Raw genomic sequence first — 16,017 nt, forward strand, 5'->3', positions numbered from 1 at the left:
TCAACTATGCATAAAAAGCACAATCCATGTGAAGTTGTACCTTCCAATCACACGCCAACACTTGGCATCAAAATGCTTGATGTATATTTCTACTCACCTCCTATCTATTTTCATCCGTCATTTATTATTGTGCTAAAAGACAAAAATATAAGTTAAGCAATGGTGTCATCCATGATTTGATACGACGTCCATGATTCTAGGTTATTTTAGGGTTTTCTCCTTAATGAAGCACTACCTAGTGTTATTTTAGAACCTTGAGGACAAGGTTTAAGTAGACCCCGCAACAATGATAGAGAGTAAAATATTGAAGTTTATTAAGAATTTGTATAAGTATTAGTTTTATTTGTATTATTATTTATTTGTGCCTTTATTAATATCTCGGCTTTTTAATTTGTTATCCACTTGTAACATTATATATTGTAGTCTCATTGAGACATTAGGGTATCAAAGAAATCAATGAAGTTTATTTTTATCTTTTATTTTTAATTATCTTAGTTTTTAGTATTCTTCCCCTTTTATAGTAGAAAACCCTAATTTCATAGTTTTAGTAGGATAGCTTCCTATCACATACTCTGATTGATTGCTTGATATAGTGAAACAAGACCTCAATGAAACTTCGATGGCCAGCCCTTTTCCACTATCTAAAATATCCAATCCATACTTCCCTAAGATTTGATTTATATATATATATATATATATATATATATATATATATATATATATATATATATATATATATATATATATATATATATACACACACACACACACACACAAACACCTTCCAATTAGATGGTGTATTCAAGGTCTTCAATGTTGTTTATGCTATGAAATCTGCCAAAACTTAAGCTTTAGAGCTTTTTTAGGTTCATAAATAACGTCAAATTCATAAAGTTAAGCAACATATTTTATCATTATTTCGGCTAGGTCCTGCATAAACAACGCCTATAGAATTAGGTAATATATTCTAAATATAATGTGGTGCACCATGAAATATCACCTCAATTTATGGGAAGTTATTACTAGTGCAAGTGCGACTTTCTCTAAATTTTGGTATCTTGTTTCTAGTCCATATAACACCTTGTCAACAAAGTAGATAGACCTTTGGGATTCTTCATCTTCTTGCATCAATACGACTCCTAGAACATCCACCAATATAAATGAGTAAACAAATAAGGTCTCACCTAACTTATGCCTAATTAATACGGTAGCGTGTGTGACACGACGCAAGTGTAGAATAAATGTCAGAGTAGTACAAGATTATTAAACCACAAGGACCAATGGTTGAGTACCGAACTCTGTTCCTTCGTTGCATATCTAGAGATCAAATTTTGGTATTTTAGGGACAACTTGAGTGAAAAATCACTTAATTTAAAACAGATTATTTAAAAAATACTTTTTAGAAAATAACTTAATTAAAATTATAATGAGACAAACATGACTTAGGGTCCATTCCTTACTCAAGCATCTCCATGTGATCAGTTTGGTTTTAACACGAGAATTCCTACCCGAATTATAGAAAAATAGTTTATTACGGACAAAGCCTGCTTTCGCCAGCGCATTGTCATATCTCTGACGAACGGAACGCTTGTCAGCTTTCGATTGTGCAAAAGCGTTAGTCAGTGATCATTAATTTTGTACTACTATTAAGATGGAACATTTCTCCACTTCGTTTGAGCACTTTTGCATCAGCAAACTCTGTCGTCTAAAAACTTGTTATCGGGTATTAATACAAGTTCTTCCGGATCGCGATCAATACCTAAGAACTCTTTTACTTTCGTAACAGGGGTGGAATAAATAAAACTCAAGTTTTAAGAATAAACGCGTGTTAATTCTCGTATCATATTTAAACCGATCATACAAATAGCCATGAATTTGGTCTCGTGGCCCTTAGCCCTTAAAGAGCTACTCACTCATGGTGAGGAATAACACAGAAAAAAATAAAGTTCATCATAACCGTAAATAATAATAAAGAAATTAAAATAAGAACAATAACATAAAACAAAAGCCGAATTGATAAATAGAATTCACTTGATCTAGTGCTCCAAACAGAGACTTTATACAGAGCGATGCAAAGAAATACGTTTAAAACTGGATGATTGTTCTTACACTAAAATCCTTATTAAATTGAGGAATATCCCAAAACATAAAAATCTCATACTTAAAAAGCAATCAAGGACAATCCTGAAATGCCTCAAAGTCCCAAAATAGTTGTCTCCTGACGAATAAGGAAAGAAATTGAAACTTTCAACGCACCTCTATTGCGGGCGTAATGTGCGTTACGGGCACCCGTAACAGAGCTCTGGATTTTGTATGGAGAAGACATTAAATGGGGAAACCAAGTCTGGGGTGCATTACAGGTCGTAATGCATATTACGGGCACCGATAATATAGCTCTGGTTTTACTACTGGAGAAAATTTGTCTTCACGCGTTTCTTTGTATTTCTTTCAAATCTCGCCTTTTATCGTCCGAAAAAATTATTTAAACCTGAAATGAACAAAAACAACAAATTGAAGCATAAAACATGGAAATGAAGGGAAAAATGACTAAAAAGTGGTGAAAAGGCTAAAGTAACAACGCATAAAAATGATATAAATACCACATATCAATGTGATAGAGACATGGAAATCAAACTCAAAAGGGAATACAACTTGGTAGTTCTTGTGGTTTCAAGTGGTGACTCTAATAAGGAGTGGATTATGGATTCAGGCTGCACTTGGCACATGACTCCAAACAAATACTTGTTCGAGAAATTATGTGATCAAGATGGTGGATCTGTATTGCTGGGAAAAAACAAAGCTTGCAAGACTGCAGGTGTTGGATCTGTGAGATTCAAGCTCCATGATGAGTCAATAAGGTTGTTGACTGAATTCAGGTATGTTCCTGATTTGAAGAGAAATTTGATTTCTCTTGGTGAATTCGACAAGAAAGGATATGTTTTCCAAGGAGAGAAAACTAACCTAAGAGTCGTGAAGGGGTCGAAGGAAGTCTTGAGAGGCGTGAAGAAACAAGGTTTGTATACCCTTGAGGCTGAAGTTATAAGTGGTTCGACTAAAGTTGCATACCCTTGGGCCATGTCAGTGAAAGGGGTCTGGTCGAATTAGGGAAACAAAATCTGCTTGGTGGAGACAAAATCGAAAAGCTAAAGTTTTGTGAACCCTGTGTACTTGGAAAATCTTGCAGAGTGAAGTTCAACAAAGGCAAACAAAGAACACATGGATCCCTTGATTATATCCATGCTGATATTTGGGGGCTTGCAAGGTGTCTATCACATTCAGGAGCAAGGTGTTTTCTATCCATAGTTGATGACTATTCTAGGAAGTTATGGGTATTCATCTAGAAGACTAAGGATGAAACTTTTGAAAATTTCAAAAGTTGGAAGACTCTGGTTGAAAATCAAACTTATAGAAAGGTCAAGAGGTTGAGAACTGATAATGGCCTTGAATTTTTCAATGAGGCATTCAACAGTTTTTGTGTTGCCTCTAGTATTACAAGGCACATAACTATTGTAGATACTCCACAACAAAATTGTTTGGTTGAAAGGTTTAATCGAACTATTTTGGAGAGATTCAGATGCATGCTGACCAGTGATAGATTAAAAAAGGTGTTTTGGGATGAGGCTGTTTCGACAGCAACATATTTGATAAACAAATGTCCTTCAACAATGTTAGATATGAAGACACGTGAAGAAGTTTGGTCGGGACATCCACCAGATCTTGACAAACTGGGAGTATTTGGCTGCATAGCTTATGCTCACATTAGGCAAGACAAGGTCGAAACTAGAGCTCTTAAATGAATGTTCATGGGATACCCTAAAGGAGTCAAATCTTATAGGCTATGGTGCCTAAAGCCATGTCACAGGAGGTGTATCACCAATCGAGATGTAGTTTTCAATGAATCTGAAATAGATTTCAAGAAAACTAATGATGATGATGGTCGAAGTGCATAAGAGCTAGAACAAGAAGAGACTCCTATTAAGGTGGAGCATGTTAATGCTGAATTGCATATCCCAGATGAAGTCGAAGAAGAAGCAAAAGATGTTGAGGAAACTAAGGAAATTGTCGATGAGTACCTATTGTCAAGGGATAGGTCGAGAAGAGTCATCAAGACCCTTAGAGACTTAGGTATGCAGATCTTATAGCTTATGCCTTAATCTCTGCAAGTGAGGTTCTAGACGAAGAACCTAGTGACTATAAGGAAGTTATGAGGAGTCAAAATAAGACTGAATGGCTTAAAGCCATGGATGATGAGATGAAATCTCTTCATGATAACCACACTTGGGAACTAATCAAGAAACCTATTGGGGCAAGGTTAGTCAGCTGTAAATGGATTTTCAAAGTTAAGGATGGAATCAAAGGAGTGGTGTTGAAAAGATACAAGGCAAGGTTGGTCGCAAGGGGTTTCACTCATAAAGAAGGTGTCGACTTCAATGATATGTTTTCTCTTGTTGTGAAGCATAGTTCCATTCGAATGTTGCTTTCCATGGTGGCAGAATTCGATCTTGAACTGGAACAGATGGATGTGAAGACTACATTCTCATATGGTGATCTAGATGAAACGATTTTGATGAGGCAACTGGAAGGGTATATCGAAAAATGGAAGGAAGATTATGTGTGTAAGTTGAATAGATCATTGTATGGACTGTAATAATCTCCTCGATAGTGGAATAGGAGATTAGACAAGTTCATGTCACACATAAGTTTTGTTAGAAGCCAGTTCGACCATTGTGTTTACTTTCGATTTCAACCTGGTAATTCATTTGTTATTTTTTTGCTTTATGTGGATGGTATTCTCATAGCAAGCAAAAATGTCAAAGATGTAATGAGGGTGAAGGCTGGACTCAATAAGGAGTTCAATGTGAAGGATCTAGGAGCTGCTTCCAGGATTCTTGGGATTGACATTCGAAGATATAGAAAGCAGACAAAGTTATGCTTATCTCAAGAGGCATACCTACAGAAGATTCTCGACAAATTTGGTATGTCGAATTCAAAGTCTGTTGTGACTCCAACAAACCTTCAATTCAAGCTGAGTATTAATCAGTGTCCCAGTATTTATGTCAAAAGAGCTTTTATAAATAGCATCCCATATGCTAATATAGTTGGTTCTTTAATGTATGATATGGTCTGTACTAGACCCGACATAACATATTTTGTAAGTCTTGTAAGCAGGTACATGGAATATCCTGGAAAGGCTCACTGGAAAGCATTGAAGTGGATTTTAAGTTACATAAATGGATCTCTAAACAGAGTTCTAGTTTATGGCGGAGCCTTGGGTGAAGATAGTAAATCAGTAATCGAAGGATATGTCGACTCTGACTATGCAGGTTGTATGGATTCCAGAAAATCTATCTCTGGATATGTTTTCACTATGTTTGGCACAACAATTAGTTGGAAAGAAACACTTCAGAAGGTTGTTGCTTTATCAACAACTGAGGCAGAGTATATTGCTATTATTAAAGTTGTGAAAGAAGCATTGTGGCTTGAAGGTTTTGCTAAGGAGATGAAACTTCAAGGTGAAGGTATCACTATTAAATGGGATAGTCAAAGTGCAATACACATGTTGAAGAATTCAGCCTATCATGAGCGAACTAAGCACATTGATTTGCGGCTGTAGTTTGTTAGAGAAGTAATCAAGCATGGAGAAGTCCAAGTGCTGAAGGTTTCGAATGAGGACAATGCTGTTGATATGATCACCAAGATATTGCCAAGTTGCAAGTTTTTCCACTGTATGCAGTTGATAAAGCTGCATGAAGAAAGCTAGTTTGTTCCCTTGATGTTATAGAGTTAGGTCAAAGGTGGAGATTTGTGAGATATTGGATCAAACTCTAGTATGGTCGAAGGGTATCTGGTGTCAAAATATGCATGATGTAGTCGAAGATAAGTCTAGCATGCAGGTGTCAAAGATGCGAGAGTTGTTAGCATGTTAAAGTAGGTTCTAGTGTTTAAGCCCTAATATGTTAAGTTAGATTGTTTATTAAGTTATCTTGTGTAATGGGCCTTGTGGGAAAAGCCCATTAGTTAGTATGTTAGGTTTTAATATAAATAGCATACTAGTCTCTCACCATTGTTTACTGCAAATTCTAATTTAGGGTGATAGGGTTATTTGTTATTCTTGTAATCTTGTTTTGAAGAGAAAGGAAAGAATAACAGTTATAACTAATTATTGTGTTCTTCTTATTTTACCATCTTTTCTAACCCTTGTGAGTTTCTTGTCGTCGAGAAGAAACTGTTTATACTTTGTTTACGGTATCGTTTTTCACAACAGTAATAATACACATATCTCATCAGATCTTTTATCAAAAGAACAAGATTCCAATGACCAATAATAAGGAAGAGATTAAATACTCAACTTCTCACTATTTTATTCATCGCATAAAATCACATTACACAACATTAAAAAAAAATTGTGAATAAACTCTTGAGAATCAACTTGAGAAAAGAAAGGAAGAGAAAAGAACTTTTATAGAAAGAATAACTATAGAAGAAGCTCTACCAAAAGGAAAAAATAAAGCAAGTAATTTTATTGTATTCATTATCTGTTGAGAGATTCAAATATTTGCATTTATACTTAGAATTGTTTACTTTCCCTTTTGAGTCATATTTATAAACACCTCATCATTTATTGATGGGTTAATACCGTTTTACTCTCTTGTAATGTAGGCAATTTTTGCTTTAATCCCCCTACAATAATTTTTTTTGGATTACCCCTCCCCGTAATATTTTTTTGGCAAAATACCCTTTTAGGTCCCTTACGTTAACCTCGGGGTTCATTTTGGTCCCTTAACTTCAAAAAGTGTGATATTGGTCCCTTAACTCTTCAAAAGGTGTCATTTTAGTCCTTTTGTCATATTAGCAACCGATTTTTGAGTTTTTCCGTCGCTAATGTGACAAAAAGGACTAAAATGACTCCTTTTGAAGAGTTAAGGGACCAATATGACACTTTTTGAAGTTAAGGGACCAAAATGAACCCCGAGGTTAACATAAGGGACCAAAAAGAGTATTTTGCCTATTTTTTTTAATTACCCGCTAAGCGTACAAATTAAACATTGAATCTGGTGGTTTAAATAAAAAATATATATAGATATTACATGGGGGTAACTTGTGCACTAAATTAGAGGGCAAAAGACATAAATTTTAACATTTCAATCTGGTGATAAAAAAAATTACAGGGGGATAAAGCAAATTTCGTCTATATTACAGAGGGTATTGTATATTTAACCCTTTATTCATTTACTAGATTGTATTTCTCAAACGGATAAGTGTTAGTCATATTCTTTGAGATGACAAAAATATCTAACAATGATCAGTTCTTTGAGTTTAAAAATCTAGACATGGATCAGTTGGACTGAAAAATGTCTTAGTGATATTGTAATATATTTGATTATAGTGAAAATTATGTGTGTGGGGGGAGTGTACATAGTTTTGGCTTAAGGGCTTGAACCATGATACATTATGTTTATTTAATATCTCTTCAATTACCTATTTGTTGTTCATCACTTATAATTGACTTGAGTTTCATTTGAAACAGACTAAAAAAAAAATTAAAACGGGTAACACATTTCCAATCCCCTCTTTGTTGTGTTTTTCTCACCATCAAATTGTTGATGACATTATAATTAACTTCGCTAACATGGGAAACCCAATTATGCACTTGAACACATATTTGCAACCGCTTACCAAAATATAGCTTTGACATTCCTTTTCATCATCTTCTTTCGAAAGGTGGCCTATAGTTCCACAAAGCCCGGAGGCTTAGTGGTAGGGTCGTTGAACCCCTTGAGGACACCTCCATGGTAAATGAGAATATTCTTAGTGAGTCGAATTATATTGAGTAACTCAGCTTACATGATGTCTGAAGAGCTCTCTGTTAGACGATATGTTACGGTCTAGAGGGGGTAAATAGATCACAAATGAATTTTTCTTAATAAATATTGTTTTGAAAAATATTTAACTATGGTGCGAAGAAACAATGTCGGATTCGATAATCGTGTATCCCGAACTGTTATCCAAAATACCAGATATGCGTAAACTAATAGAACGAATACGTAAGATGAGAAAGACAACCAATATATTTTCAGCAATTTGCATTTGAATATAAATCACACAATAATAACTAATTTTCAATGAAATAATACACAAAAATCGGCTTAAGTAATTTGTCAAACACTTTGTGTGCAATTGAGTTAAACCAGATTTTTCTTTGAATTTTGTTGATATGAGAAACCAATTACAATCACGTAGTTATAATCAAATCAACAAAATTGAAGTATTAGAGAACGAAATAATCTCCATGTTTCAATCGCACAATCAACGGTTTAACAATTTGCATATAAACGTAAGAGAGAGAGAGAGAGAGAGAGAGATTTGTTTAGGCCGTTCTTCAATCGGACTCGCTATGGGTACGTTTGTCCTCAATTTCGAAGGAATTGAGATAATAAAAATTAACTCTTGCAAATATAGTGTAGAAGAGAAAAAATAGCAACCTAACCCTCCCAAACCTATGGTTAATGTTGATCCTATCTTATTCTCTTCCCTTGATCTTGAGCTCGATCAAGTAACCTGATACTTCCAATTTGATCCTCCTATTACCGTTACTCCTTCGACGTGACCCATTTCTTCAAAGTTTTCACTTAGCTGAATCCAATTTGGGAACATATCGTGACCCATGATTACAAAAGTGATCCTCCAGTTACCATTACTCCTTTGATAAAACCCCCGTTCTTCAAAGTTTTCACTCTGCTGAATCCAAATTATGCAATCTTATGAAAAACTCCCAAATCAATCCTTGATCTTGGAAGGAAACTACAATGGATTTATCTTGAAACCCCCAAAGATATTTCAACCCAATTGATTACACTAAATCTTAATTGGACTTTATCAAACTATCTCTTGATCACACAATAAAAATTATTATGTGTAGTTGTTGCATGTATGCAATGAGAGTGGATAAATAGTCTAGTGGTGTTCAAAACCAAACCAACCCAATAAAAAATCGCAAACCAAACCAAACCGAACCGAACCCGCAAAAAACCGCATTTAGTTCGGATTTGTTTGGGTCATCTTTTAACAAAACAACACGTTTTAGTTCAGTTTACGATTTGTATTTTTTAAACCGAATCAAACCACATTAGGATACAACCTAACTTTTACTTAACTCACATCCAACCCAAACTTAAACCTATTATACCTTAGCCTTATGATTACGAACAATTTTCTCATCCTTACACATATGATTTCAATCCCGATCTTCTCAAATCTTTAATAGCATTATCGCGACTTCTTTGCCACATACATCTTCCTTCATCTTATCTAATCTCTACTCTCTTATATTATTTCTTTTTCACCTTCTCATTTTTTTGTAAATGTTCCATATTTCAATTTCGTTTTTATTGCACATCTTCTTCTCTAATCTCTCAACTCTTTTGTTTTTTCTTTTTCATCTTCACCAATCTCTCGTCTCTTCTATTTTTTTTCATTATAATAATTTTTATATTGTTTTATGCTATTATTTTATGTTTATTATTTCACTTTTGTCTAATTTAATTTTTAAGTATTAAATGGAAAGTTGTTATCAAAATATGACGAGTTTTGTTGTTACTTGATAGTGTATGAATGTCAAAATACAAATTTATGTTGTCATTTATATGTGTATGTATGGCTCAATAAAATATTTGTAAAAAACCGAACCAAACCGCATTGGTTTGGTTTGGTTCGGTTTTTTTTAAAAGCCAAACGAACCAAACCAAAGCGCACTATTTTTTCTCTTGCGGTTCGGATGATTTTTTTCGTCAAAACTGCTCAAACCGCACAGTGAACACCCCTTATAAATACGATGAACATTATTGTATATTTTTGGTTTCAATGATGAGAAATAATGCATGAATGACTATATGTGTGAGTGTGTGAAAATACCAAACAGAAAATATAGGATTGCAAAATTACGAAATTGATCATTTTGAACAGTGGGAGTCGACTCATTCGAAGTGGGAGTCGACCTATACTGCTTGGGAGTCAACTCCAAATGGATAGATTTTTTTTTTAGAAATATGCTTCTGTAGGAGTCGACTCATAACATGTGCGATTCGACTCCTTCGTGTTATATATCGACTCCAAATGCCTGGGAGTCGACTCATTTTGGACAAAGATTAAAAATGCAAAATCTTTTCTGTGGGAGTCGACTCATTTTAGACAGAGATTAAATATGCAAAATCTTTCAGTGGGATTCGACCCTCAGCTCGAGGGAGTCGTCTCCTTAGTATTGTGTATCAACTCCAATGTCCCTATGTATTGACTCCTTGTTGATAGAAAGTTTTCTTTTAAAATGATGTCACTGGAAGTCAACTCCTACCACAAATGAGTCGGCACCAAAAAGAGAAAAAGCCATAGAACGTAAGAAACATCAAGTAAAACACACAACACAACATATACCACTCAGGGGCGTTGGGGATCTAACAATTCCATCTCCTCATGAGAAATGAAATCTTGTTAGCGCTGCTGATGTTGTAGACGTTGTCCTCAAACGTCTGGTTATGGTGGCGTAATTCGTCCACGACACACGTATCTCCGCTAGAGCATTGACATGACCACTACCACTAATACTTTTAGGCGTAGGAGATGTATCTCTCATGTTAACCATAACTGAAGGTGGCTGGGAGTAAATGGTAACAGCAAAAAGGATAATAGTGATAAAAGAAGGTGCGACCCAGATTTATTTTACGAGAGCCCTATAGTCGACGCCACCGATATCAATTGAGTCTTTTTTAAATTAAAATAGGAAAGAAATCAAAACGACACCGTTACAAGCGACATACAAGTCCAACGAAAAGGGTTTAGCCAAAACCAACGATAATATATGAATATACAAATATCATAACAGGTTTTAAGCTTTTAGAAGAAAAATTTTGCTTTCTTCAACCTTATCCATGACTCCTCTCCCAAAAACACTCCACTACCACCACCCCTCCTTCAATCACCGCCATTCTCCATTCCCTCTACCTTCCTCAACCTTCTCCATCCGCCCTCTACCTCCTCGCCACTTCTCCTCTCCCCCATTCTTATCATCATCATCATCATCATCATCATCCATCAAAGCCTCATCCTCCTCATCCTCATCCTCCCCCTCACCAAAACCCCAAAACCCTTTTTCCCAATTACTCAAACTCCTAAACCCCTTTTACTCACCTCTCTTCGAACCCGCTTACGTCGCAGTAGCACTTCTCGCATTCTTCTTGTTTCGCTTTCAACAAAATCCTGCCACCGTAACATCACCACTCCCACCTCCTCCAGCCCAATCTTCCACCACCACCGCCGCATCACCACTTCCACCTCCTCCTGAAGAATCTTCCACTGCCACCACCACAACCACAACTGACGAGAATTCATCCGAAAATAATTATCTAATCGATGACATCCTGATTGAAACTTGCAGCGATGTGAACGCTCTCCGCTCACTCGCGGAGGAGAAAGTGAAGGCGAAAAAACTAAGCGAAGCGATTCGTGCTGTGGACCGTATAATTGAACTCGAACCAGAGGAATTTGATTTACATTTACTGAAAGCACATTTGCATTGTTACAATGGGGAACATGAACTGGCTAAGAACGGGTTTGAACTTACTTTGAATCGAGATCCGTTTAATTCTGAGGCTTATCGCGGTCTTCTGATGGCGAATATGGAATTGAAGGAGCCGTTGGAGGGTTTTTTGAATAGGGTTGATGAAGTAGTGAAGTTTTTCGAGGAGAAAAAGATGGAGGCGGAGGCGAGGGATTTTAAGCTTTTGATTGCACAGGTGAAGGTAATGCAAGAGGATTATTCGGGTGCGTTGAAGGTGTATGAGGAAATTGTGAAGGAAGAACCTAGTGACTTTAGACCTTATTTGTGTCAGGGTGTTGTGTATACTCTGCTTAGGAAGAATGATGAAGCTGCGAAACAGTTTGAGGAGTATAGGAAACTTGTTCCGGAGAATCATCCTTATAAAAAGTTATTTGAGGATAACACTCAGATTTTGTCGAAGAAGATTGAGAAGGGAGGAATAGAAGCAAAGATTTGAGAATGGCGATCATTTGCCGTTTCTATAGAGAGGTTTTGTCACTTATCTTGTTTTTGTTTTGCTTGCTAAAGTTACGTTATCATGCCCATGCTTTAGTTTTTTCTAATGTTTTGGGCTGTAGTTCAGGTGAATGATAGTTCTGTTTTAGATGATTATATTGTTGCATGTGATTGTTCGAAATTAGGTGGACCGAGATTTTGGTGGATATAAGGATAGTGAAGGTTTTGAAACAGTTTTTTTTCTTTCAATGTTGTAAAGTAGAATTGGTATTAGTCTAATTTCATTTCAGGGCATCATGTAAGCATTTTCATTGCAATGCCGGTTATATTTCCATCTATATGATGGATCTTCTTCTTCCTATTCTTTGAGAAGTATTCAAGTGTGAATAGTAATACATTTCATTGACCACAACAGTGATATTGATATAGGATAATCATAATGGTCTATATTGATATAGGATAATCATAATGGTCTATGCCAGAAAAAATTCCTAGTAAATATGTAGATTTTAAAAATTAAGCTCATTCTTGATCGGTATATTTTGGCACACTGGAGTGTTATATACAGGAAACCCCATGGAAAGTGACTAGGATTTACATTGAAATTTGATTTTGCTTTGCATTTATACCTTTGGCGTTGTGTTGCTAGGATTTACATTGAAATTTGAATTTGCTTTGCATTTATACCTTTGGCGTTGTGTTGCTGGAGAAGTTTTATTAGAAATCTATTTTCCACGGTAGCCAATTATGCTAAATTCATATTTGATGCATTATTTTTAGTTGTGGATTGTAAAAAATAACGTTCATTCAAATTCTGCTTTACAGGAGTGTTATAGAGCCGCCTTTTGACAATATTTTGTACTTAATAGCATCAAATTCTTCTATGGTATAACTCTTTAGCTGCTAGCTACTACTTAAAAGACGATTTGGTACTCGAATAATAATGCATTTTCTGTCTCAACTTTGAATGATGGATATTAATTTATCTATCTTGTAGATTGTGTTACGTATTATCTAACCTACAGAATGCTGCATATTGTCGATTGTATTGATGTCAGATATGTTCATGTCCTATAAGCATGAGCACATTAGATGATTTGTTTTGATTTTTCTCATCATGTTCTGTAAATTTGCATAGGAGTGTCCATTGAAGTGCAAAATTCCTGTTTCGATCTTCTATGGAACTCCATAGGGTTTAATTTCTGGTCAACCAAATTACAAACTAAGGATTTGATCAAAAACAAAAGTTTAAACAGAGGAGGCAATCAGGAAGGTAATGTTCAAGTACTTGAATGATGATGGCATATCTCATGCTATTTTATTTTTCTGGCTAAGTGTTAAACTATTTTATGGTTGTTAAAATTTCATTGAAGGCTGTCCACCTTCTTATTCAATTTAGGGTGTGTTTGGAAGATCTTGTTTGGGCTTTTTTTATGAGATACTCACCACTTCTCCTCTTCCCCCTTATTATTTTCATCCATCAACGCCTCATTATTCATTATCCTCATCCTCCCCCTCATAAAAAAATAACACGATCATTTCCATAAACCACAAAACCCTTTTTTCACCTCTCTTCAAACTGCATATGTCGCAGTAGCAGTTATCGCATTCTTCTTGTTTCGCATTCAACAAAATCCTGCCACCGCCACATCAACACTTCCACCTCTTCCAGCGGAAACTTCCACTGCCACCACCTATGAAGTACAAACTATGACACGGACACTCCGACACTGATAATGTTAAATATATAGGACACCGACACTCCTAAATATAAGATAACATTTGAGCTTCATTTATTCATATATTATTAAAATTGTTAAAAATATTCTAATCAAAATTAATGTCTTTAATTTTTTACTTATAAGATTATTTTAATACATGTTTAACCCTTTTTTATGTGCGTGAGATTTGTCCAAAAAAATATAAATGTGTGTTAGTAAAGAAAAAACAAATTTTCGCTTGAAATACTTGTCTGAGTTGTTTGACATATGTGGTATGAGTGTCATACGAATGTCGGTCACTAATTAAAAAAGTGTCGAAGCAAAGAAAAAAAATTAATTTTTAGGGGACACTTGTCTGACTTTTCTGACACTTGTTTGACTTTTTTGACACGTGTCATACGGGTGTCATACAAGTGTCAGACACTGACGTGTGTCGGACACGCCTAATCCTAGAGGTGTATGTGCTTCATAGGCCACCACCACCTCCACAACGGCAGTCACTTTATCCACTAAAGAAAACGATATTCCAATGATGAAATCCTGATCGAAACTTCCAACGCAGACACACTTAGGTCACTCTCAAAGGAAAAAGTGAGAGCACAAAAACTTAGCGAAGCAATCTGCGTTGTGGACTGTTTAATTGAACGGGAAGAACTGAGTGATTTTAGACCTTATTTGTGTCAGGGTGTTGTTTATACTCTTAGAAAGAATGATGAAGCAGAGAAACACTTTGAGGAGTATAGAAAACTTGTTCCAGAGAATCATCCTTATAAAGAGTATTTTGAGCATAACACTAAGATTTTGTCGAACAAGCTTGAGAAGGGAGGGATAGAAGCAAAAACTTGATAATCTCAATCAAGTTCTGTTTCTTTAGAGAGGTTTTGATACTCATCTTGTTTTGTTTTCTTGTTAAAGTTATGTTACTATGCATTGCTTTACTTTTTTCTAATGATCTGGGTTGTAATTCAGGCGAATGGCAGTACTATTTAGCTGATTATCTTGCTTATGGTGAGAGTTTTAAATTACATGGTTTTTTGGTGCATATATGGAAAGTGATGTTTTTAGAACAGAGTTTTTATGTTGTAACATAGAATTGGTTCATTAGCGTAATTTCAGGGCATCATGTAATGCCAGATACATTTCCTTCTATATGATGGATCTTCTTCCTATCTTCTGAGAAGTATTCAAGTGTGAATACATTGCATCGGCATCAATAGTGATATTGATATAGGATAACCATAATGTTCTTCACGGGAAAATTTACTTTTACTAAGAATGTAGAGTGTAAAAATTGTTAATCCTATGAAAATTGAATTCTATATTCAGTATATTTTGGTACACTTCTGGTAGTCTTGTAGAAGAGTGACATACTGGAAAATTCATGGAGAGTGGCTGGATTGACATTGAAAATAGAATTTCTTTTGCAACATTTTCTCTAGTCATGTGTTGCTAGAGAAATTTTATTAGAATTCCATTTGGCATTCGATTATGCTAATTCATGTATGGCACAAGTAGTACAAGTTTGGGTCACTTAACCAGCTGGTTCAACTTCAAGGTCTGATACATGGCTAATGTGTGTGAATCTCACTTTTTCCGATTTATTTTTGAAAGTATATTTCCGAACTTTTTTTTTACAAGATGGGGTGTGATTCAGTTAAGCATGAATTTAGTGTATTTGAGACGCTTTTGAAAATACAATTTTTTGATTCAGAGGAACATTTTCAGATTTCTATAGTGTGTTTCTCCATCACTCACTTAAGGTGGGAGAAGCAATTCCCTATGGTTTATGATATCTAAATAAGTTGGTTTTAGCTTATTGTCATAAGCTCTCTAAGATAACTTATAATAACAACTTTTGTGGTTGAATCAACTTATATATAAGCTTTTATAGAATAAAAAGCTTATTTGTGTCGGGGTGTTGTTTATGCCCTGCTTTAAAAGTATGATGAAGCTGAAAAGCCGTTTGAGGAGTATAGAAAACCTGTTCCAATCCTTATAAAAAGGATTTTGAAGATAACACCATTTTACTGCAAAGAAACAAAAATTTGAGAATCACAATAATTTAGTGCTATATTGCTTTCATGTAAATGTGGCTGCTTAGTGATTAAGTTTACAAATCAACTTTCAGTAATGATTCCAAATCAGTATGAAAGTAAAAAGAAAAAAAATTGTAGGCAAGTTCTGAAAAGTCATGAAGTAGAAGATGCATGATTGCTTGAACTTAGACCTAAAGAAAGTCATAATGCTAGC

General features: G+C 35.2%; 1 protein-coding gene across 3 annotated transcripts; it reads left to right on the forward strand.

The window, feature by feature from the left end:
- Nucleotides 1–10,867: 10,867 nt before the first annotated feature.
- LOC131638053 (protein SLOW GREEN 1, chloroplastic-like) lies at nucleotides 10,868–15,791 on the forward strand. Of its 3 annotated transcripts, XR_009294578.1 has the most exons (3): nucleotides 10,868–12,079; nucleotides 13,185–13,319; nucleotides 14,452–15,103. XR_009294578.1 is itself a non-coding variant. In XM_058908615.1 (2 exons), exon 1 carries the CDS (start codon nucleotides 10,923–10,925, stop codon nucleotides 12,045–12,047), a length of 1,125 nt encoding a protein of 374 aa, XP_058764598.1. In that variant the 5' UTR covers nucleotides 10,868–10,922; the 3' UTR covers nucleotides 12,048–12,079; nucleotides 13,185–15,791. The 3 variants fall into 3 exon arrangements, 2 of the variants coding, with proteins under 2 accessions (XP_058764598.1, XP_058764599.1); XM_058908615.1 differs by having other exon boundaries at nucleotides 13,185–15,791; XM_058908616.1 differs by lacking the exons at nucleotides 13,185–13,319; nucleotides 14,452–15,103 and adding an exon at nucleotides 12,872–13,142.
- Nucleotides 15,792–16,017: the final 226 nt, after the last annotated feature.

Source organism: Vicia villosa, unplaced genomic scaffold, assembly GCF_029867415.1.
Source record: "Vicia villosa cultivar HV-30 ecotype Madison, WI unplaced genomic scaffold, Vvil1.0 ctg.002157F_1_1, whole genome shotgun sequence".
In the NCBI taxonomy this organism is placed as follows: domain Eukaryota; kingdom Viridiplantae; phylum Streptophyta; class Magnoliopsida; order Fabales; family Fabaceae; genus Vicia; species Vicia villosa.